Genomic DNA, 17,312 nt, shown 5'->3' with positions numbered 1-17,312 from the left:
ATGGAAAGATAAAGGGTTCAGGGTGCTGCTCAGACATCTGGCCCAGACATTCAGAGCAATTGCATCTACGTATCTCTGTTGTGACATGGACATTGACTAACTTATGTGAATATGAAGTTAACCAATTGCCTGCATGACCTTTCATGCAACATTGCTCTTGCTTAGGGTACATCGATTTATTTAAATTCCCTGACAGTAAACATGTTTTCACTACTGCAAAGAGCAAAAACTCAATGTTCATAAAGAGAAATATACTATTTTTCTGAATTAGATGCAGGGATCTCTCAAAAAAAAATAAAATAAGACAAGGTTAGAAATGTATACATTTTGAAAAACATTTCTTCTGCTTTTATTTATATTTTATCAAAATATATATCCACATGTATCCCTTTCCCAATAATCAAATAAAAAATCTTTATTGGCATTACAGTAATCAAACCTTATCATTGTTGAGCAGCTTTTTGTATGTTTTCACTGGTGTTTGAAGATTTTTCTTTGAAGATGAGCTCCAAGTCCTTAAAATTGGAAGCCGTCTTGACTTGTAGCAAGTCAAGACTCTGGCTGGGCTGCTTCAAAATGTTATTATTACTTCCAATCAGAAGAAACGTGTTGATCAAATTTAAAATTACTGTAAACCTAAATCTGCCAGGCGTATGAATAATTTTGGGGCGTAACTGTTAATGAAACATTTTAAACTTCAGCCTTTACTTTTGAAGTTGCTCATTGTGATTTGAAACATTTTAATTCATAATAATGATTATTAACCAGTAATCAATTTCTCTTAGCCACTCTTTAAAATTGGACATACAAGAGAACATGCTATTTAACGGACTTTAAACTGAACCAGTACTTTTGGCTGATGAGAAGGTTAAACTTCAGGTGGATTTTTTTTTCCTGAAACAAATGGTGGCTAATAAGATATTAGCTCTGCCTATACCACACAGACAGCTTTATTTAGAAGGGACCCTTGTTCCTTTATTTGTACATGATTCATTTGTTTTCTTTATTCTTTAATTTTGCTTGGTAGTTTTAGATCTAATTGTTCTAGTCTTGCAAATAGTTTGTTAATTGAAATATGTTTAACTTGTAGTTAGATTGTTTCTGTTTATGAATTCTTATATTTTAAGGAGAAGTTATTGTGAATTTATTCCATATATGTGCAGAGTTTGCTGTTTTGAGAATGCCAGTGCTCGAATAACTCTTTCATCTATTGTTTTATTACCACCGCCATTTTGGGCTGGTATTCACAGGACAATACTTAAGAGACTGAAAGGTTTTTAATTTAATATTAAATAACTTGAGAATATTATTGCACAACATCCTCATTGGGTAGGGTTATCCATAGCACCTAAACACCATGGTGTTTAGGTGCTATGGATGAGCTTGGGGCCACATCCACATCAAACGTCACAAGCTGGGGATGATTAGCAAATTATATGCACATAACATAGACTGTATGGATGCTAATTACATTATAACGCATCAGATGCATCCATACGTGTGTACATCCTCCATTTGGTAGAACTGGCAAGGTCTTTGTCACCGTTATGTAACCCATCTGGTACCCCGCTGCAGGGAGCCGCCGATTACCATCCACAGAGCCAGTTCTCTGCAACCGCTAGGCTTTCTTAGGCTTATTAGCCTGTTAGCGGTGTGCACCTAAAACTATGTTATGTTGTGCTTCCATGTTAGAAAGAAAATAGAAATTGAATTTTAAAGCATGCTTGTGTCAGCTGATCCAGTGGTGCGCTGGTGATTTGAGGCCATGAAGCAGATGCTTGCGCAGCAGCTCGTCTGACGCAGACCGTGGCTGGCAGCTCTTTTCAGCAGCCAGCCTGAGAGGTCACATCATTTACACAAGTAGGAACTGCAGAACAGGCCAAAAAAGCCTTCCATTTTTATCACTTTGAAATGACCTGAAGGTATTTTAATGCTGTAAAAAAAAAGAAAAGAAATAAATAAAAAACATGTTTGCCAGAGGGTGTTGTCTATTTAAAGCTTCAACACAGATGTCAGACTCTGAGTTCTCACAGAAACAGTGTTACACTTGTAGCGAGTCGATACAATCAACAGACTACGGGGTCAAAAAGAGCTGACCTTTTCTGCAGGTTTAACAACAAATTCTCCTCTGTGGCTTTAAACCCTTCACCTAGCTTTGCCACAAATCCTTTATAAAAGCATTCTGACATGTAAAAAAATAAATCCTTAATTCACTGTTACTATTTATCCTATGGTGTAATCTGATGGAACATGGAAACAAATTTCCAGGCGGGCAACACAAAATCCCAAAATCTTCAGTTAAGCATATTTATTAGTAGCACAGAATGTGAAAACAACATCAAGGTTTATGATCAGGATGAAAACCTTTGCAGAATACAGTTTTAATAATTTAATAGGAGAGAGATGTTAATTGTTGAGAGAAAGGATATGTTTACAGTTCATTGCAAAAGTATTTAGACCTCCTCAGCTTTTCCTAATTTTGTTAAGTTTTAGAGTTTGTCTGGATCTTAAATGACAGAGTTCAACTGTGAAAGGGAAGAAGATATATTGTTTTGCAATTTTTCAAATCATCCCCTTTATTCCGGTACCCCTAAATGAAATCCAATGTAAGGTCAGATTATTAGATATCACAAGCCAACACTGCACATAACCCCAAACACACCATCACAATGCTGAAACAAGGTGGTGACAGCATCATGATGTGGGGTCGCTTTGGTTTTGTTTTATTTTTGGAGGGACAGGGAAGCTGGTCTGAGCTGATGGGAAGTTGGACGGAAGCAATACAAATACACACCATAGTTTTCAGAATTTTATTTGCAAAAAGAAAGAAAACCATACATCATTTTTAAAGCACTTTACAATTATCAGTTATGCTCTTTCCAGTCGGACTGCATGGTGTGATGTATTGTTCAGTATTGCATTAGCATCTCAGCCACTAAAAATACAGTGTGGGAATCGAAGGCAGTTAAAGTCTGTGCAACAAGACTAAAATATTACTGATCTGCAGAATTATAATGCATGGCATTGCCAAATATTGCATGCAAGTAGTTCTTTGCGACTGCAGTTTAGCACACATTGATACTTGGATGATGATTGTGATTCAACATATTGCACAACTCTATCTCCCAGTAATATAAATTTATATTTTTTTGTGGTAATGTGACAAAAAGTGAAAATGTGCATGGGTAGAAAAGGTGCTGCATATTTCCTCTTATTTGTTTGTGGTAGCGGGTGAATAAACACAGAAAAGATTGCACATTGTTGCACAACTAAATATTGATTGATTCTTTGTGAGCAACGGCTCAGGTTGAAAAGGTAAACACAAGGGAGGCCTCTCCAGGAAAGAATTAATAGAATCACCAGGGTCACTGCTCTGTATGCTCCTTTATTGAAAGAAAACATCACCTGTGATGATGGAAATCTTGAGGACTTGAAAACTGAACCCTTAATAAGAAACATACAGAAAGCTAAATGAATATACTGCCCAGTCATGTTCCATCTCACAATCAATTATTAAGCATGTTATCCATTTTGGGGTGGTAAGAGAAACAAAAAATATACTTTTCATAAATGCATACATGTGACACAATAATTCTTCCAGCAGCTCTGGTTCTCCTCTCATCTTGCTGTAGAGTACAGTAGGTCACAACACCATTGTTAACCTTGGACAGGCCTACTTAATAGTCAGCTTGTGTGAAATGTATATACACAGACATGGGGAATGCGCATGTTTTTGCTAGACGTCAGCAAAAACATGTGCAAACTGCTGGAGATTTCCCTTCATTGGTTCTGGCTGCCATGTTTTAAACACTCTTGTAGGGTTGTTAAAATATCTTGTAGAAGAGTGTTTCTGTTCTCCTTTGACACCTAAACGGGAGTGGAAAAAATAATCAATATGACAAGTTAGTCTGAACAGAAGGAGATATAATATTTCACAAATGTCCATCAAGAGATAAGAGCATCCTTCCTCCTCAGGATTATTAAACTACAGCAACTTGCAAAAGGTTTTTAGGTGATACACCAACACAAAGCAGTGCTTAGTCATTAAGTGGAAGGAAAATGATAGAACACTTTCTACGAATAAAATCTGAAAATAGGTAAAATTTGTATTATGTCCCCTTTAATTTGACAACCCAAAATAAGATCAGGTGCAACCAGTTCTTGTAAAATAAAGTCCACCTGTGTCATAAATATTCAGCTGTTCTCGGAAGGCCTTAGAGAATATTGGAGAACAAACAGCATTATGAAGACCAAAGAACACCACAAACAGGTCAGTTGAGGAGGTTCTGGAGAGGTTTAAAGCAGGGTTAATATACAGTATATAACAATATTTCAAGTTTTTTTTTTTGCCTACATGCAAATCGCTATGTGTACCAAATATATTAAACTAAAATAAGCTACAATGGAATTGATTAAATCAAAGCATATCCATGAGTTAGAATGGTCTAGTCAAAGTCCAGACCTAAATCCAACAAGAAAATCTGTGGCGTGACTTGAAAATCTATGTTCATAGGTGCTTTCTATCCATTCTGACTGATTATTAATATTTCTTTTTAAAAAAGAAAAAGAAAACCACTGAAAAAAGGTTTTCCACTTCACAACTATGCACTACTTCATCTTGGTTTAATCACATAAAATCATTGCAGTTTGTGGTTTAACATGACAGTGTGACAAAGTTCAAGAGGTAAGAATATTTTTGTAAGGCACAGTTCTCCTATCAACTAATCTCTGATTATCTGTCCAAACTAAATCCCTTTACTGTCTTATAGCCTGCATTGGTTTAACACAATGTCCACCCGTACAGTGAGTACTTTGCATGACAATGTCTATAACTGAGTCCTCCGTTAGAAATTATTTTGGCATTTGAGACACCCCTTTGTTGTTGAATCAGTCATGCATGATTTAGATTTAATCCTGCTGCAACTGAGAGAGATAATGCAGGGTTGACCCTTCTGCCCTCCTAACACTAAGGGGATACAGTGTAAACACTGTCCTGTTGCTATTGTGAAACTTACCAGTTCAAACTTTGAGCCAAATATCTCCTTTTCTTTATGTTTTAAATCAGTGAGTGCAGCACTATTTTTACTTACACTGAAAACCTTGACGTCTCTCCTGCTTCGGACCTCCTCGACCAGACCAAGTGGTTTGCCTTTAGGGACAGGGATGGTTCCCAGGATCGTGCAAGATGAGCTGTCTAAAGTCTGCCTCACTGCTCTGATGAAGGACTGACTGAAAAGCTCCATTTTGCCGATCTCATCGATGACGAACACCTTCCTGCTGCCCCCGTCTGCTGCCCCAGTCTGCAGACACAAGACAAGGAAATAAAAGCGCAATGCATGTATAAACACAATTTAGGTGATTTATGGGGTTTTTTTGCAGTCAATGCAAAAATCTTCAGAACCAGACGCAATAAAACCCAAGGATATTTGAATTGTAGTGATTGAAATGATTAACAGTTAAATCCCAAAATGGATGGTACTTTAACCACGCTACAGATGGACTCCCATTAAAACACTGGGGGAAAAAAACCAAAACAATAACAAGGAAACGGCAACCAATTCAATTTTCTGAATGAATTATTTAGGGTTAGCATCAACAATTATAACTTACAAATTAACTAAGTGAGCAACAGCAAATTTTACAGTGGCTTGCAAAGGCATTTAAATCCCATGAACCTTTTCACATTTTCCAACCTGAAACTTAAATGGATTTTATTGGAATTTTATGTGAAAGACCAATAAAGAATAGAGCACAATTCTGATTACAAATACATAAAAACCTGCTTCTCTGATTAATGTTCAACCTGCCCAGCCTGTCAGTTTAAGGGGTTCTGATGTGAGATGTAAGAAGCTTGGGATATTGTTTAATAATCTAAAACTGCTTTCAACAACTCCAAAAACTTTCTCCCTGATCTGACTGCTGTGTTCCTTGGTCTTCATGGTGCTGTTTGTTCACTAATGTTCTCTAAACTACACAGACCTTCACAGAACAGCTGCAGTTATACTAAGATTCATTACAAACTGGTGGAATCTATTTACTAATCAGGAAACTGTCAAATATTTTCAGCGGTATCAGATTAGATTTTTATTTAAAAAACTTTTTATAAACCATGTAACATTTTCCTTCCATTCCACAATTGTGCACTTAATTGCTTCGGTCTAATGCATAAAATCCCAATGAAACACATTAAAGACAGTGGTTGCAGCATGACAAAATATTAAAAAGTTTAGGGCGTTATATGAAAGTGCAAGGTAATGTATTTCAACACTAAAAACTACTTAAACCTAAATTTACCTAGACACATCAATATCTTTAGTATGCTACATGAATTTGACAATGTTCAGGTGTTTCAATGAGCCACAGTGATTGCACCTAGAGTACAAAGCAAGATGAAAGTGAACCATGTGACGCCATGCTACAGACACCTTCTCTTTACATGTGTAGGCGTCACACCAGGCTCACTTTACATGCTGGATTAATCACAGTCAGTGACAGCCAGACGGCACCAGCAACACTAAAAATGTCACTGTGGAATTTATGTGCTTGCAAGCTTCCAATTATTCCATCAATTATGAAGGAAATCAAAGGTTTGAAGATTTATAAGTGGGGAGGAGGAGGGTCTTATTTAAAGGATGAGTTTGAAGGGCATGTGCTGTAGTCTTACATGTCTGAAGAGGGGAAGGGCCAGGATTTCAAATGAAGGCAAATCAACCACATATTGTCCCACCATGTATTCCCGTCTGACGTGAGACGCGCCAGCGCCCTCTCTGCAAGATAAAACGAAGCGTGGGCGAGTTAAAATTAAGGGATGAAAGAAGGCAGGTAGCTTGATACGGACGCTGTTGGCGTGACTTCCACCTGATTCTGGACAGGTGGCCCCTCTCTCCTGTAAGTGTGACAACATCAAAGCCGACCCTTCTGCCTCCTTCCCTGACCTCTTCTGTGTAAAATCCTTCCAGTCCCACTCCTGATGACACTAAAGCTTCACAGGCTTTTTGGACCAGAGTGGTCTTCCCAACACCTGTAGGGTAAAAATAGACCCTGTAAAAAAACAACAATAATATGACTCTACAAGACGTGCATTCCCTTAAAGTGCCTTGCATTTTCCTACAATCTGTAATTTTACAGCCACAAACTAGAATAAATATCATTGGGACTTTATGTAATAGACCATCACACAGTAGTGCTAAACTGTATAACTGGACCAAAATGATGAATGAGTTTCAAACTCAAAAAATACAAATCTGTTAAGCGATGCATGCATTTGTATACTGCCCCCTTTACTCTGACACCCCTAACTAGAATTCAGTGCCACCAACTGCCTTGAAAAGTCCTGTAATTAGTAAACACAGTGCATACGTTGCTACAAACCTTGTAGGGGACACATCCAACATGTGGAAGAATGTGCTCTTGTCAGATGAGACCAAAATTAAACCTGTGGGCTATCCGAAATGTACACGGACCAACAACGTACATCAACCTAAGTTACTAAAATAAATGAACGTATTAATAATTTCCAATTTATTGAATATGAGTGCTAATTTACTGTAGGAACGCTATTTAGCGTAATTACGTAGGGACGTGAAGTTGATGACATTCTGACCACTGATGATTTACGGAGAAAAAAATGTGTCCAACAACAGCGAGTAAACTCGGTGTTTTTATTTACCTGGAGGTCCGGTCAGAAAGACGTGTTTAAACATCGCAGTTTTCACCACGCACAGTCCAGCTGCTGCTGCCACAAACTCACTTCCGTACACACAAAGTTCAGGCATGCGCACTGCGTGTTCAGCTTGAAAACTTCACCAAACAATCCCTTTGATTGTTTGAACAGTAAAAATCGGATGGTGTGATTTAAATAGAGTTTTTATCATATTTTAGCAGATATCTTCTTTCAATAAATTATTTACATTCAGAAGAATCAGCGGTTAGTTCTTGGATTTATAATAATTTAGATTTTATTGATCTCACAATGGAGTAATGATCCTCTGCATTTAACCCATCTCTAAGGGAGCAGTGGGCTGCCATCATGCAGGGAGCATTCAGGGGCTAAGGGTCTTGCTCAGGGACCCGGTGGGATTTGATCAGCCTACTTGTGGCCTCTTCAGGATGCAAAGGCTGTGCTTTCTAACCAATAGGCCGCCTTATTTGTATTTATGTTGTATTTATTTATGTCTTATATGTAAAATGTAATAACATTATTATTATCAAAACAGCAGAAAACCCATATCTGTTTTAAATATGACTTCTGTTATTGTGTTTTTTTGTCAATCTATTTAGTATGTAAATAGTACCAGTGATTTCAGTATCTTGCCATAAAAATGAAACAATAAAAGCAGATTCTAACTAACAAATGAATTCTTCTGCAATTATGATAAACAATACATAGATCACAAGCTAAGCAAAACCAAGTAGAAATACTTCTCTTTTATCTGCTGTTAAAGTGCTGACAAACCATGTCAAATATTAAAATGAAGGAAATACAGCAATTATCTGCTATGCACTCTGGGAAAAGAAAGAAGAGACAAAAAGAAACAAGCAGCTGATGCATTTCTGCCATAACCTAGTAATAAATAACTGAAACAGGCAGAAAATGGTCACAAAAGCTTATTTTTATTCAAAAGTATTGATTGTATGAAGCATAACACAAAATTTTTTCCTTATTTAGGGGAAATAGTATACTTTAGGTTAACATGTAGGTAGTTACATGCTTTTTTCTCTACATTGTGTACCCGGGGAGTTTGCTGGCTACAAGTTCAGAGATATGTTGGTACTCTTTTCTGAAATCCAGTGATCCAAGTTCATCCTCTATTTCCTGAGCTTCAAAAGAGGATGTGGATTCTGCAGAAAATCCTCTAGTACGGTTCCGGTTCTCAGGTGAATTTTTCTTTTTAAATGTTGATAATAAAATACACTCAGCCCCAAAACTTTGCTCCATTTTCTCACTTGCACTTTCTTGTTTTCTAGAGCAGAGCGTTTGTGAGGAAGATGGCTTGTCCACGTCACAATTATCAGCTTCTGAAGAAAAGCTGACAACTGAAGAGCGGGTGTGAGGTTGGATGATGTGTGTACCCATCAGAGCTCGGTTGGGGGATTTGAGGACTTTGACAGGAACAGGGTGGTAAACTCGTGTCTTCTGGAAACCTTCAGACCTTGAATCAGAGATGCAGGAATCAGGGCTGACGGGAGATTTTGGATTCTTGGCTCTTGAGGGCTCAGGGCTTCTATCAGGTTTAGGAGAGTAAGCATTACTAGATTCAAGACTGTTAAAGTCATCTGCATAGCTTGCATGATTTTCAGTATTACTGCACTCTGAAAACAAAGACTCTGAACTGTTGGTTCTGCTGCTTTGCCTCTCAGTGAGATCAGGGACTGAAACTCTGAATTTGTCCCTGTCAGATTGAGAATCTGATTGATCAGACTCACTGTGACGCTTGTACTTGTTATTGCTTGGAGGAGCGCTGTCTCTATGCACACTGGGAATGGGAATACGTTTCAGCTCTTTCTGTGGATGAAAATCTTTTGAAACTTCTTGCACACGACTGTCTCGGGAACCCTGCTGAGTTTTTGGTCTCAGGGTGACGGTTTCTGCTAGTGCAGGCTCAACTGTGACACTTTGTATCACCGTATTGACGTTTTCATATAAATTAGAGCTCCGGTTTAACATAAATCCTTTTTTTTTGGACTTTATATTTTTAGGGCTCGACTTTTCCTGCTCTTTAGCTGTCCCTGACTGTGTTCCAGTCCTTATTAACTCCTTGCATTTGTGACTGTTCACTTTGAGAGAAGAAATTTGTTTTAGTCTTAAATTAAATGTTTTAGTGGTTCCACATATAAGCTTCTTCCTTTGAGATTTTCCGGATCTTAAGGTCTCTTTGTTATTGTCTTTCACATTTACAGATTTAACTATGGGTGTGGAGCAGTTTTTGGGGGGAGGTAAATGGTTTAAATGCATGTCAGGGAGCTGTGTATCTTCGTACAGGGACTGGATTTGTGGTGAATTTCCGTGATTGTTGGAAGCCCGCCTGGTAATTCCAGCCGGACTGGGATGAACTGTCAACTGTGACAGTTCAGTAACAAGAGCATTTAAAAGTGGGAGCTGCTGTAGGGCTTCCCTGAGGATATTTGTGGTCACCTCGCTTGTTTCTTGGATGCTTGATGTTTTTGTAGCGTGCGTCATTTCCCGTGGTACCCCTTTAGAAACTGAAACGTCAGCTTTCTTTTTATCGTCCTCATCCTCACAGAAAGAACTTTCAAATGTAAAAGCTTTAGTGTCTAGACTCAGTAATCTGTCATCCTGCTCTTTATTGTCACTTTTTACCTGTGTAGTGTTACTATAGTAAAGATGAGTGGGGCAGAATACAGTTAAATCCTCCTCTAAAGTGTTTTTAGTTTGACTTTCAGCACCGTCATCTTCCTCATCTAACACTGTCTTTGAATCTTCTGGATCATTACTTTGGATGCTGAAATCTGACTTGTTCCCTGTGGGAGAACACATGCTCCCAGATTTGTTGTTCTCCTTGGAATGTTCTTGGTCCTGACCTCCCGGGGTACTTGTGCATTCATATCCCCTCCCCTCTGTGATGTGTGGCAGTAAACTTGCTCCCAGACACCCAAGTTTATAACTCAGGGATATTGTTCCGATCTTCTCGCTGGAGAGATTGGAAATAGCAACGACTCCCTTTCCTGTATGAGCAGAGGGGCTGGAAAGCAGCTTGATTGTGTCCATCGCTTTAGCCAGTGATATCAGAGAGGAGCCAACTAATCTGGGACTCCTCTCCTCAGATACATCCAGCACCATGGCATACAGAGGGGTGGTAGACAGATGGACGTGCAGAGAGTCAAGATCCATTTTGAACAAACAAGACTTGCCACTGTTAAAGACGAACTGACGTTGTTTATCCCGTTGTTTCTGCGCAGGATGGTTAGAGCCAACATTTTCGGATGGGTGCTGATAAATTAGCAGCGTTGGAAAATCCAGTAACCGCACTCCGAGAGCAAGTCTGTCGGAAACTTTGCAATCTTTCTCGAGTCGGATGTGACCCACCAGCAGCTCAAACGAAAACAGAGATTCAGATCGGTCCCCTGACATCATGAAAACTGCTCGTTTACAACAATAACTCGTTGCTAACCAAACAAGCCGGGCGCTAATCTGCTAGCTAGACCTAAGAGCTTCCCACGGCTCCATGGAAACAAAGAGCAGTCGAAGAAACTTTACGTCAGCACAAGACAGAGATATCTGGGAAATGTAGTTAAGGCTAAATATATCTTTTAATGAACTATTTTATACTAATATTTTACGTGCGGTTTTGTCTGTGTGTATTGTCAGTGTATTTATTGTTTTTATAGTAAATAACGAAAAAGTAAAATTATAAGATTTTAGCAAAAGAAAACAGGTCAGGTGTTTTTGTTTTTTTTTAAAGGTGCAATAGGTGTTTACACATTCTATCCCTAATCTAAAACTTTGTCAAAACACCATTTTATTTAATTTCCGCGTTCAATCTTCTTTGATAAGATTCCTTTTGCATCTCACTTCTTAGTAAAATTAGTCCACTCTACTTCAGAAATGTTCTCCAGATCTATCAGATTATGAGGACGTCTCTTGTCCATATCTCTTTGTGGACTCGGTGTTATGATGTTAAAAGAAATCCCTCTTCATCTTTTGCTTTCTAGCAGAAACCTTAAGGTTTTCGGGTCAAACTGACAGGTTTTTCGAACTCCTCACCATTTCTTCCACAGCTGACAAAAAGTAACATTAGAGGTTGATGCTGCCTCTACCATGTTTTCCTGTGAGTATATATATATTTTTTTGTTGGTTTTATTTTTCCAGTTTGGTTCCTTCAGACTGTAACACATGTCTGTGGACAATGCTCTGAAATGTTTTGTACTCTTCTACTGACTGAAACCTTTCTGCAATTAAATTATTTTGATCTTTTGTAAAGTCTCTGCAAATTAAAAGATGCAAACAAGTGAATGTCTGTTAAATTATACTAGGAAAGCTGAGCCTTATTTCCAGTTAATCAGATTCACTAAAACTGATGGCAGATGTAAACTCAAGAAGACTGAATGTCTCCTTGAATTGAATCAAAACGACATTTAAGCAGGTAATAAACATAGGCCCACTAGGCCCACATTTCTGTTTTTGAAATTTGTTTTATTGGTCTGATGAAATATTCTTATCTCAAATGTCATGTTTTTGTGCTATAAGCGGGATATCATCATCAATAACCAAAATAAAGGCTTGAAAACATTAGTCTGTGTGTAATCAATATATAATGTTTTACTTAGTTAATTGAGTGACTGAAATACATGAACTTTTCTATAATATTCTAATTTATTGTATGACTGCATGTGTATTTTTTAAATGACTAGATGTTATCGGATAGTTACGTGGAAGAAACTTTTCTTAACTTCACCAGATGGTGCCACTGTGGAGCTTAGACAAAACCAGACATCAAGGCAAAATTTCTTTGGTTACATGACAGTCTCATTGTTTGCATTTAGTCTTAACTGTGGCATTAGTCCCCATCAATATGGGCCTGCATATGTGTAGAATAATAACAGAGAGGACCTCAGAGTGAGTTTTTCCCAGCGCGGAGGTGGGCGGAGTCTTGCCCTCTCTTTGCGTGTTGTCATCACGGTGATAGGTGCTGGAGTGGATGGATATCGCTATGGTCCATGTTACTTCAGTCTGGAGGCTGGGAGTGAAAGTGGGAGATGTTGGAGCAGCTGCCGCTTCCCCTGTTGGTTTCCCCCACCTCTAGGATAACTAACCCGGGTTAAAAACGCGGACATACTGTAAGGTAAGCCCTCAATGTCATTTTCTAGCTGTGAAACGACCATTAAAGTGGGGGAAGAAGTGGGCTCTGTAGGTGAAAGTAAGGAGCGAAACGGGTAGAGTGCAGCGGAACTGGTGTAACGATGGACACAAAGGATAAAGTTGCTCCGAGAAGCTGAAGCGGCTGTAGTTTGTGCGACGTATGCAAAATAACAAGCGGACACCATATTTCAACTCTTGTCTATCGATAACCTGTATTTGTGAGCATGACTTATTATAGGTCAGTTAAACTTGATCTCTGTTTGTTTATTGAGGCAGATGGAAGGCTCGCAGGGTCAAATCAACTTATGTAAATTGTTTTACTGGAATAATATTTGTTGAATATAATAAAGGTTCACATTTAATGATGGAGCTAGAAATGTGAGCGTGTGCATTCCTGCGCGCGCCTGAACCTTTTTTTGAATTAATTTATTGGGTGTAATTCTTTCATGTGAATGATAGGGGGCGACAAAGCTGTCATTCTCCACCTGGTTTTGTTTTAGCCAACTCCATATCTCCATTCACAAACGTCGTGTTTAATTTTGCTCTGAATTTAGTTTTTGTTATATATTTATAATACTTAGGCAGTCAGGTTGCTTTTGTCTTATATAGTTATTGTATGTATTCATTTAATTTTGCTTATATGTTCAGACAAAGAGCACATTTCCCTAACGTCACTCTTTGTTTGGCTTCTCCATAAATAATAACCGACATTATGCATGTACCCATCATATACAATCTCGCTTTACAGCTGACCCGTCTGCATCCCATTCAACTCAAACTCGCAGCACAGTGTTCCCCTCTGGGAGATTGAGTCAAATATTGTTTGTCCTCCAGCTGCATATCCTTTGCTGTCTTCCTGCAGGAAGTTTAGCCTCTACACTAACAAAACAAATCCCAATAAAAGGGAAATAAAGAGGCCCCATCTCCAGTTGGAGGAAAGCTGCAGACTGGAACTAGTTTTAATCCAAGATCCCATTGCTTAATTTTCACTGTTTTGCATTTATTTCCCTTCTTTCTGATAAGATCAAGGAGAGGTCTCTCTCTATTTCTCCTGGAGTGTTAAGATCAATGCAAGAGCAATATTTTTCACAGGGCTTAATGTCTGGGAAAGATTAGTTTTCTGAGGGACTGTGCTGAGTTAAGTATAGGCACAGGTGTGTTTTAATATTGCTAAAGCCTCTCTGTAGGCTGGAATAGCATTCAACATTTCTTTTCCTTTGACTCTAGAAATGGATTGGCTGAACTCCAGCTACTGCAAGTTTGCCTCTCAGGGAGGCAATATTTCAAATGACTGTTAACCCAAATGGCTGCAAGTACATCTGTAGCGACGTGTGAAAAAAATCTGCTGTTACCGTGGCTGAAGCTTTACCCATATACTCTTTTGTTTAAATTGTTTTACTTGGTACTGTTATTTTAAACTGGGATTGAGAAGCCTCTGTTATTGTTACGTCACTCAAGGGGATATCAAAATTCGAGGGAACGTATCAGAATCAGGACATGTTATTAATCCCAGAGTTGAATTATGTTGTTACAGTTGCTCATTCTAAATGGTCATCTCAGAAAGCAAAATATGATCCAATAAGAATCAAATATAGACACAACATACTCTTAAAATAATAAATAATCTGTAACCTTGTTTTTAGCTGAGCAATACCATCAGAAATGGTTTGTGTGTAAGAGGATGTTCTTTTGGGAGTTGCTGTAGAGTTTGGTAGAGGATTATAGATATATATATATTATACAGAAGCCCACACAAAGCAAGTAGGGGTTAGGGCTCCGATGAATAGCAATCGCCTTATACTTACATGTGAAACTGATTTTATGCTGGAGGAACTATGTCTCTCGGCTGGCCTGGGAACGCCTTGGGCTCCCCCTGGAGGAACTGGAAGAGGTGTCTGGAGAGAGGGACGTCTGGGCGTCTCTGTTGAGTCTGCTGCCCCCGCGACCCGGTCCCGGATAAAGCGGAAGACGACGAGTACGAGTACTGATTTTATCCACCAATCTTATTTACCTTTGCAAATGTCTGAAAATCACCCACTGTCCCCTTTTGCTCTGCTGTGAGAGGGCTGACTGACAGACGCGGCCCGCAGGTCACATCTGCACATCCACGGTTAACAAAAGTAATTTTTAGTTACTGTTGTCAACGTAAGATTGGAATATTGAATGTGTATTGTAACCTTATAACACCGGACAGTGTCAGTTATAAAAAAAAATTTTAATAAAAAAAAATGTACCTAAAAGCAGGCTCACTGAACCGGTCACCAGGTCTCCATAACCACCTACATGAAACTGATTGGTTGTGAAGCCAGCCAGAAAAAAGTGTTTTCTCTCCTACCATCGCCAAAGTAAACAAGTGGAGTTTTCTCAATTTTACTGGGTCTTTAACTGGAACCCTGTTCTTTTGTTTAATGAAGCTTAAATTAAGGTTTCCAACAACAAATGCTCCAGGTGGCATGAATATGTGGAAAAGATCCGTATACCACTGTTATGTATGGTGGTGGATCTGTGATGCTGGGGGCCTGTTTCTCTTCCAAATGCTAAAATGAACAGCCTTATGGACATTTTAAAACAAGATTGTAAAAAAACAATCTGTTGAGTTTCTACTGAAAATGTGAAAATGAGTCATCGTTGCATCTCTCTCCATGATAAGAATCAGAAACATATGGTCAGATCAACACAGAAATTGTTTACCAGACATCTTTCTCTTTCATGCCCATCTCAGTCCCTAGACCTAAAGCCATGCAGAAAACCTGTAGGTGATCCTAAGTAAAGAGTCCAGGATTTTAGATTACATACATTCTAGAGAGACTGTGCAAAGAAGAATGATCCCCTTCAGTGTATGCTCCATTCTTGTGAAAGCTTATAAGAGAAGCCTAAGTGCCTTCCTATAAGCAAAAGGAGTGAAGCATTAACAGCATGAGTGCCAATAATAATACCACCAGTGAAAAAGGCTTGTTACATATCTGAACCAGAGGTGCTAATGAACATGGTGTCCACTTTGGAGTTGGTCCAAGAGAGGTAAAATGTGCATTAAAGACAAGAGTTTCTCTACTAAGGAAGAAAAATGGCAGTTTCAGGAAACCCATCTCTGTGGCTGGCAGCAGCACGCTCCTCGACACAGACTTAGTCAGCAGCCTCGAAAATGGCAGTGAAATGATTAGATCTTTAAGTCTGCTTAAATACAGATTTGTTGCATTGTGCTATTAGGAGGATACACAGGGGGCCTTGAAGAAGAAATGTGTTTTAATCTATTTCTAACAACAACTTTTGCATAACGAACCAGACAATGGTTGATTGAGGCAGACAGATATGTCTTTAGAAATAAATAATGCGCACGGTGTGTTCTCAGCTGAACAATAAGCCACCTGTCAGGTGTGGACGAGAAACGGCTTTTCGGGACAAGCCCGCAGGCCATATCCAGTTGTTATCATTGCTGAGCTGCTTAGGGTGTCTTCTGGTCTGAGGCCTTGGAGACGCCCTGCTAGAGTTACAGCTTCTATCTTTGGTTTGGGAAAAATAAATTACTGTGAAATGTGTTACTACTATACACAGCAGATTTTATTGTTCTGGCTGCTCTGTCTGGTCATGTGGTCTTCCCTCGTGTTTGTCTGTGTTCTCACAGTGCTTTTCAACTGCTGTGATGACTAGTAATGATTTTGAGTTAAACTGAAAAAAAGCCGATAAAGGTCTAGGGTTTAGGTCACAGGGGTGTTCCTTTTTCTAATTTCATAATATGGCAGAGAAGCTTGCCAAAGCATGTGGCGGGTGAATTTTTTGACAGATCCCACATCCTGTGCATGTGACGAGGATCAGGCAAACCTGGCCTGCTGTGTGCCAGCTGACTGGCTGAGTGTGTGGCGTGCAGACAGCCAGAATAGACACCCCCCTACCCACCCACCAGCCCACCAGCCCAACAACAGCCCCCAATACCACCAGACCAAATCCTGTTGCATCAAAACCAACCAACCAGCAGACAGGGAGATCACATGCTGCATGCTGCTGTTTGGACAGACAGTTTTTTCTTCTGGTCATTTTATCAGCCTTTGTTTTGATTGCTGTCTGGATTTATTGAAGGATTTAAGCCCATGTATCCATGTTAGGGAAAGCAAAGATGAAGTCATGAAGATTTTTTTTTTAATAGGTTGATGTCTTGGGGAGTATTCACAAGAGATGTGTGTGAGTTGATGAGTTATTAATGTGCTGAAAACAATTATCAAATAAGCTTGATGTAAAAACACCAGAACTATTTACCTCAGTAGTGCTGACTATTTATTTTATTATCCTCTATGTGACTCATTAAAGAATACAAAATATACTATCAAAAGCTTATGGTGCGCTGACTGATTACTTATTAATTTTTGCTGAGTCTCTAAAGATTATTCATTATTTTTGCAATGTGCATGTATAGTTGCTCAAGTGCTTAAATATGTCACCTTTCACCTCAGAGAATGAAAAGAAGACTTAATGGTCTCTCTATCAATGGTACCATCTA

At 38.9% G+C, this 17,312-nt stretch overlaps 2 protein-coding genes across 2 annotated transcripts; both read right to left on the bottom strand.

Annotated features, from left to right (window-relative positions):
• Positions 1-2,796: 2,796 nt before the first annotated feature.
• On the bottom strand, positions 2,797-7,791 carry ntpcr (nucleoside-triphosphatase, cancer-related). Its single transcript, XM_047351815.1, has 5 exons — positions 7,670-7,791; positions 6,859-7,021; positions 6,665-6,767; positions 5,091-5,300; positions 2,797-3,867 (listed from the first exon to the last, which is right to left on the bottom strand). Exons 1-5 carry the CDS (start codon positions 7,773-7,775, stop codon positions 3,781-3,783), a joined length of 669 nt encoding a protein of 222 aa, XP_047207771.1. The 5' UTR covers positions 7,776-7,791; the 3' UTR covers positions 2,797-3,780.
• Positions 7,792-8,594: 803 nt separating this feature from the next.
• Positions 8,595-12,123, bottom strand: map10 (microtubule associated protein 10). The gene has a single exon (XM_047351991.1). The coding sequence runs from the start codon at positions 11,093-11,095 to the stop codon at positions 8,720-8,722; it is 2,376 nt and encodes a 791-aa protein (XP_047207947.1). The 5' UTR covers positions 11,096-12,123; the 3' UTR covers positions 8,595-8,719.
• Between the last annotated feature and the right edge of the window lie 5,189 nt (positions 12,124-17,312).

This window comes from Girardinichthys multiradiatus, chromosome 22 (assembly GCF_021462225.1).
Source record: "Girardinichthys multiradiatus isolate DD_20200921_A chromosome 22, DD_fGirMul_XY1, whole genome shotgun sequence".
Classification (NCBI taxonomy): domain Eukaryota; kingdom Metazoa; phylum Chordata; class Actinopteri; order Cyprinodontiformes; family Goodeidae; genus Girardinichthys; species Girardinichthys multiradiatus.
Note: the sequence above shows the minus strand (reverse complement) of the source record. Positions and strands in the feature narration are given on the sequence as shown.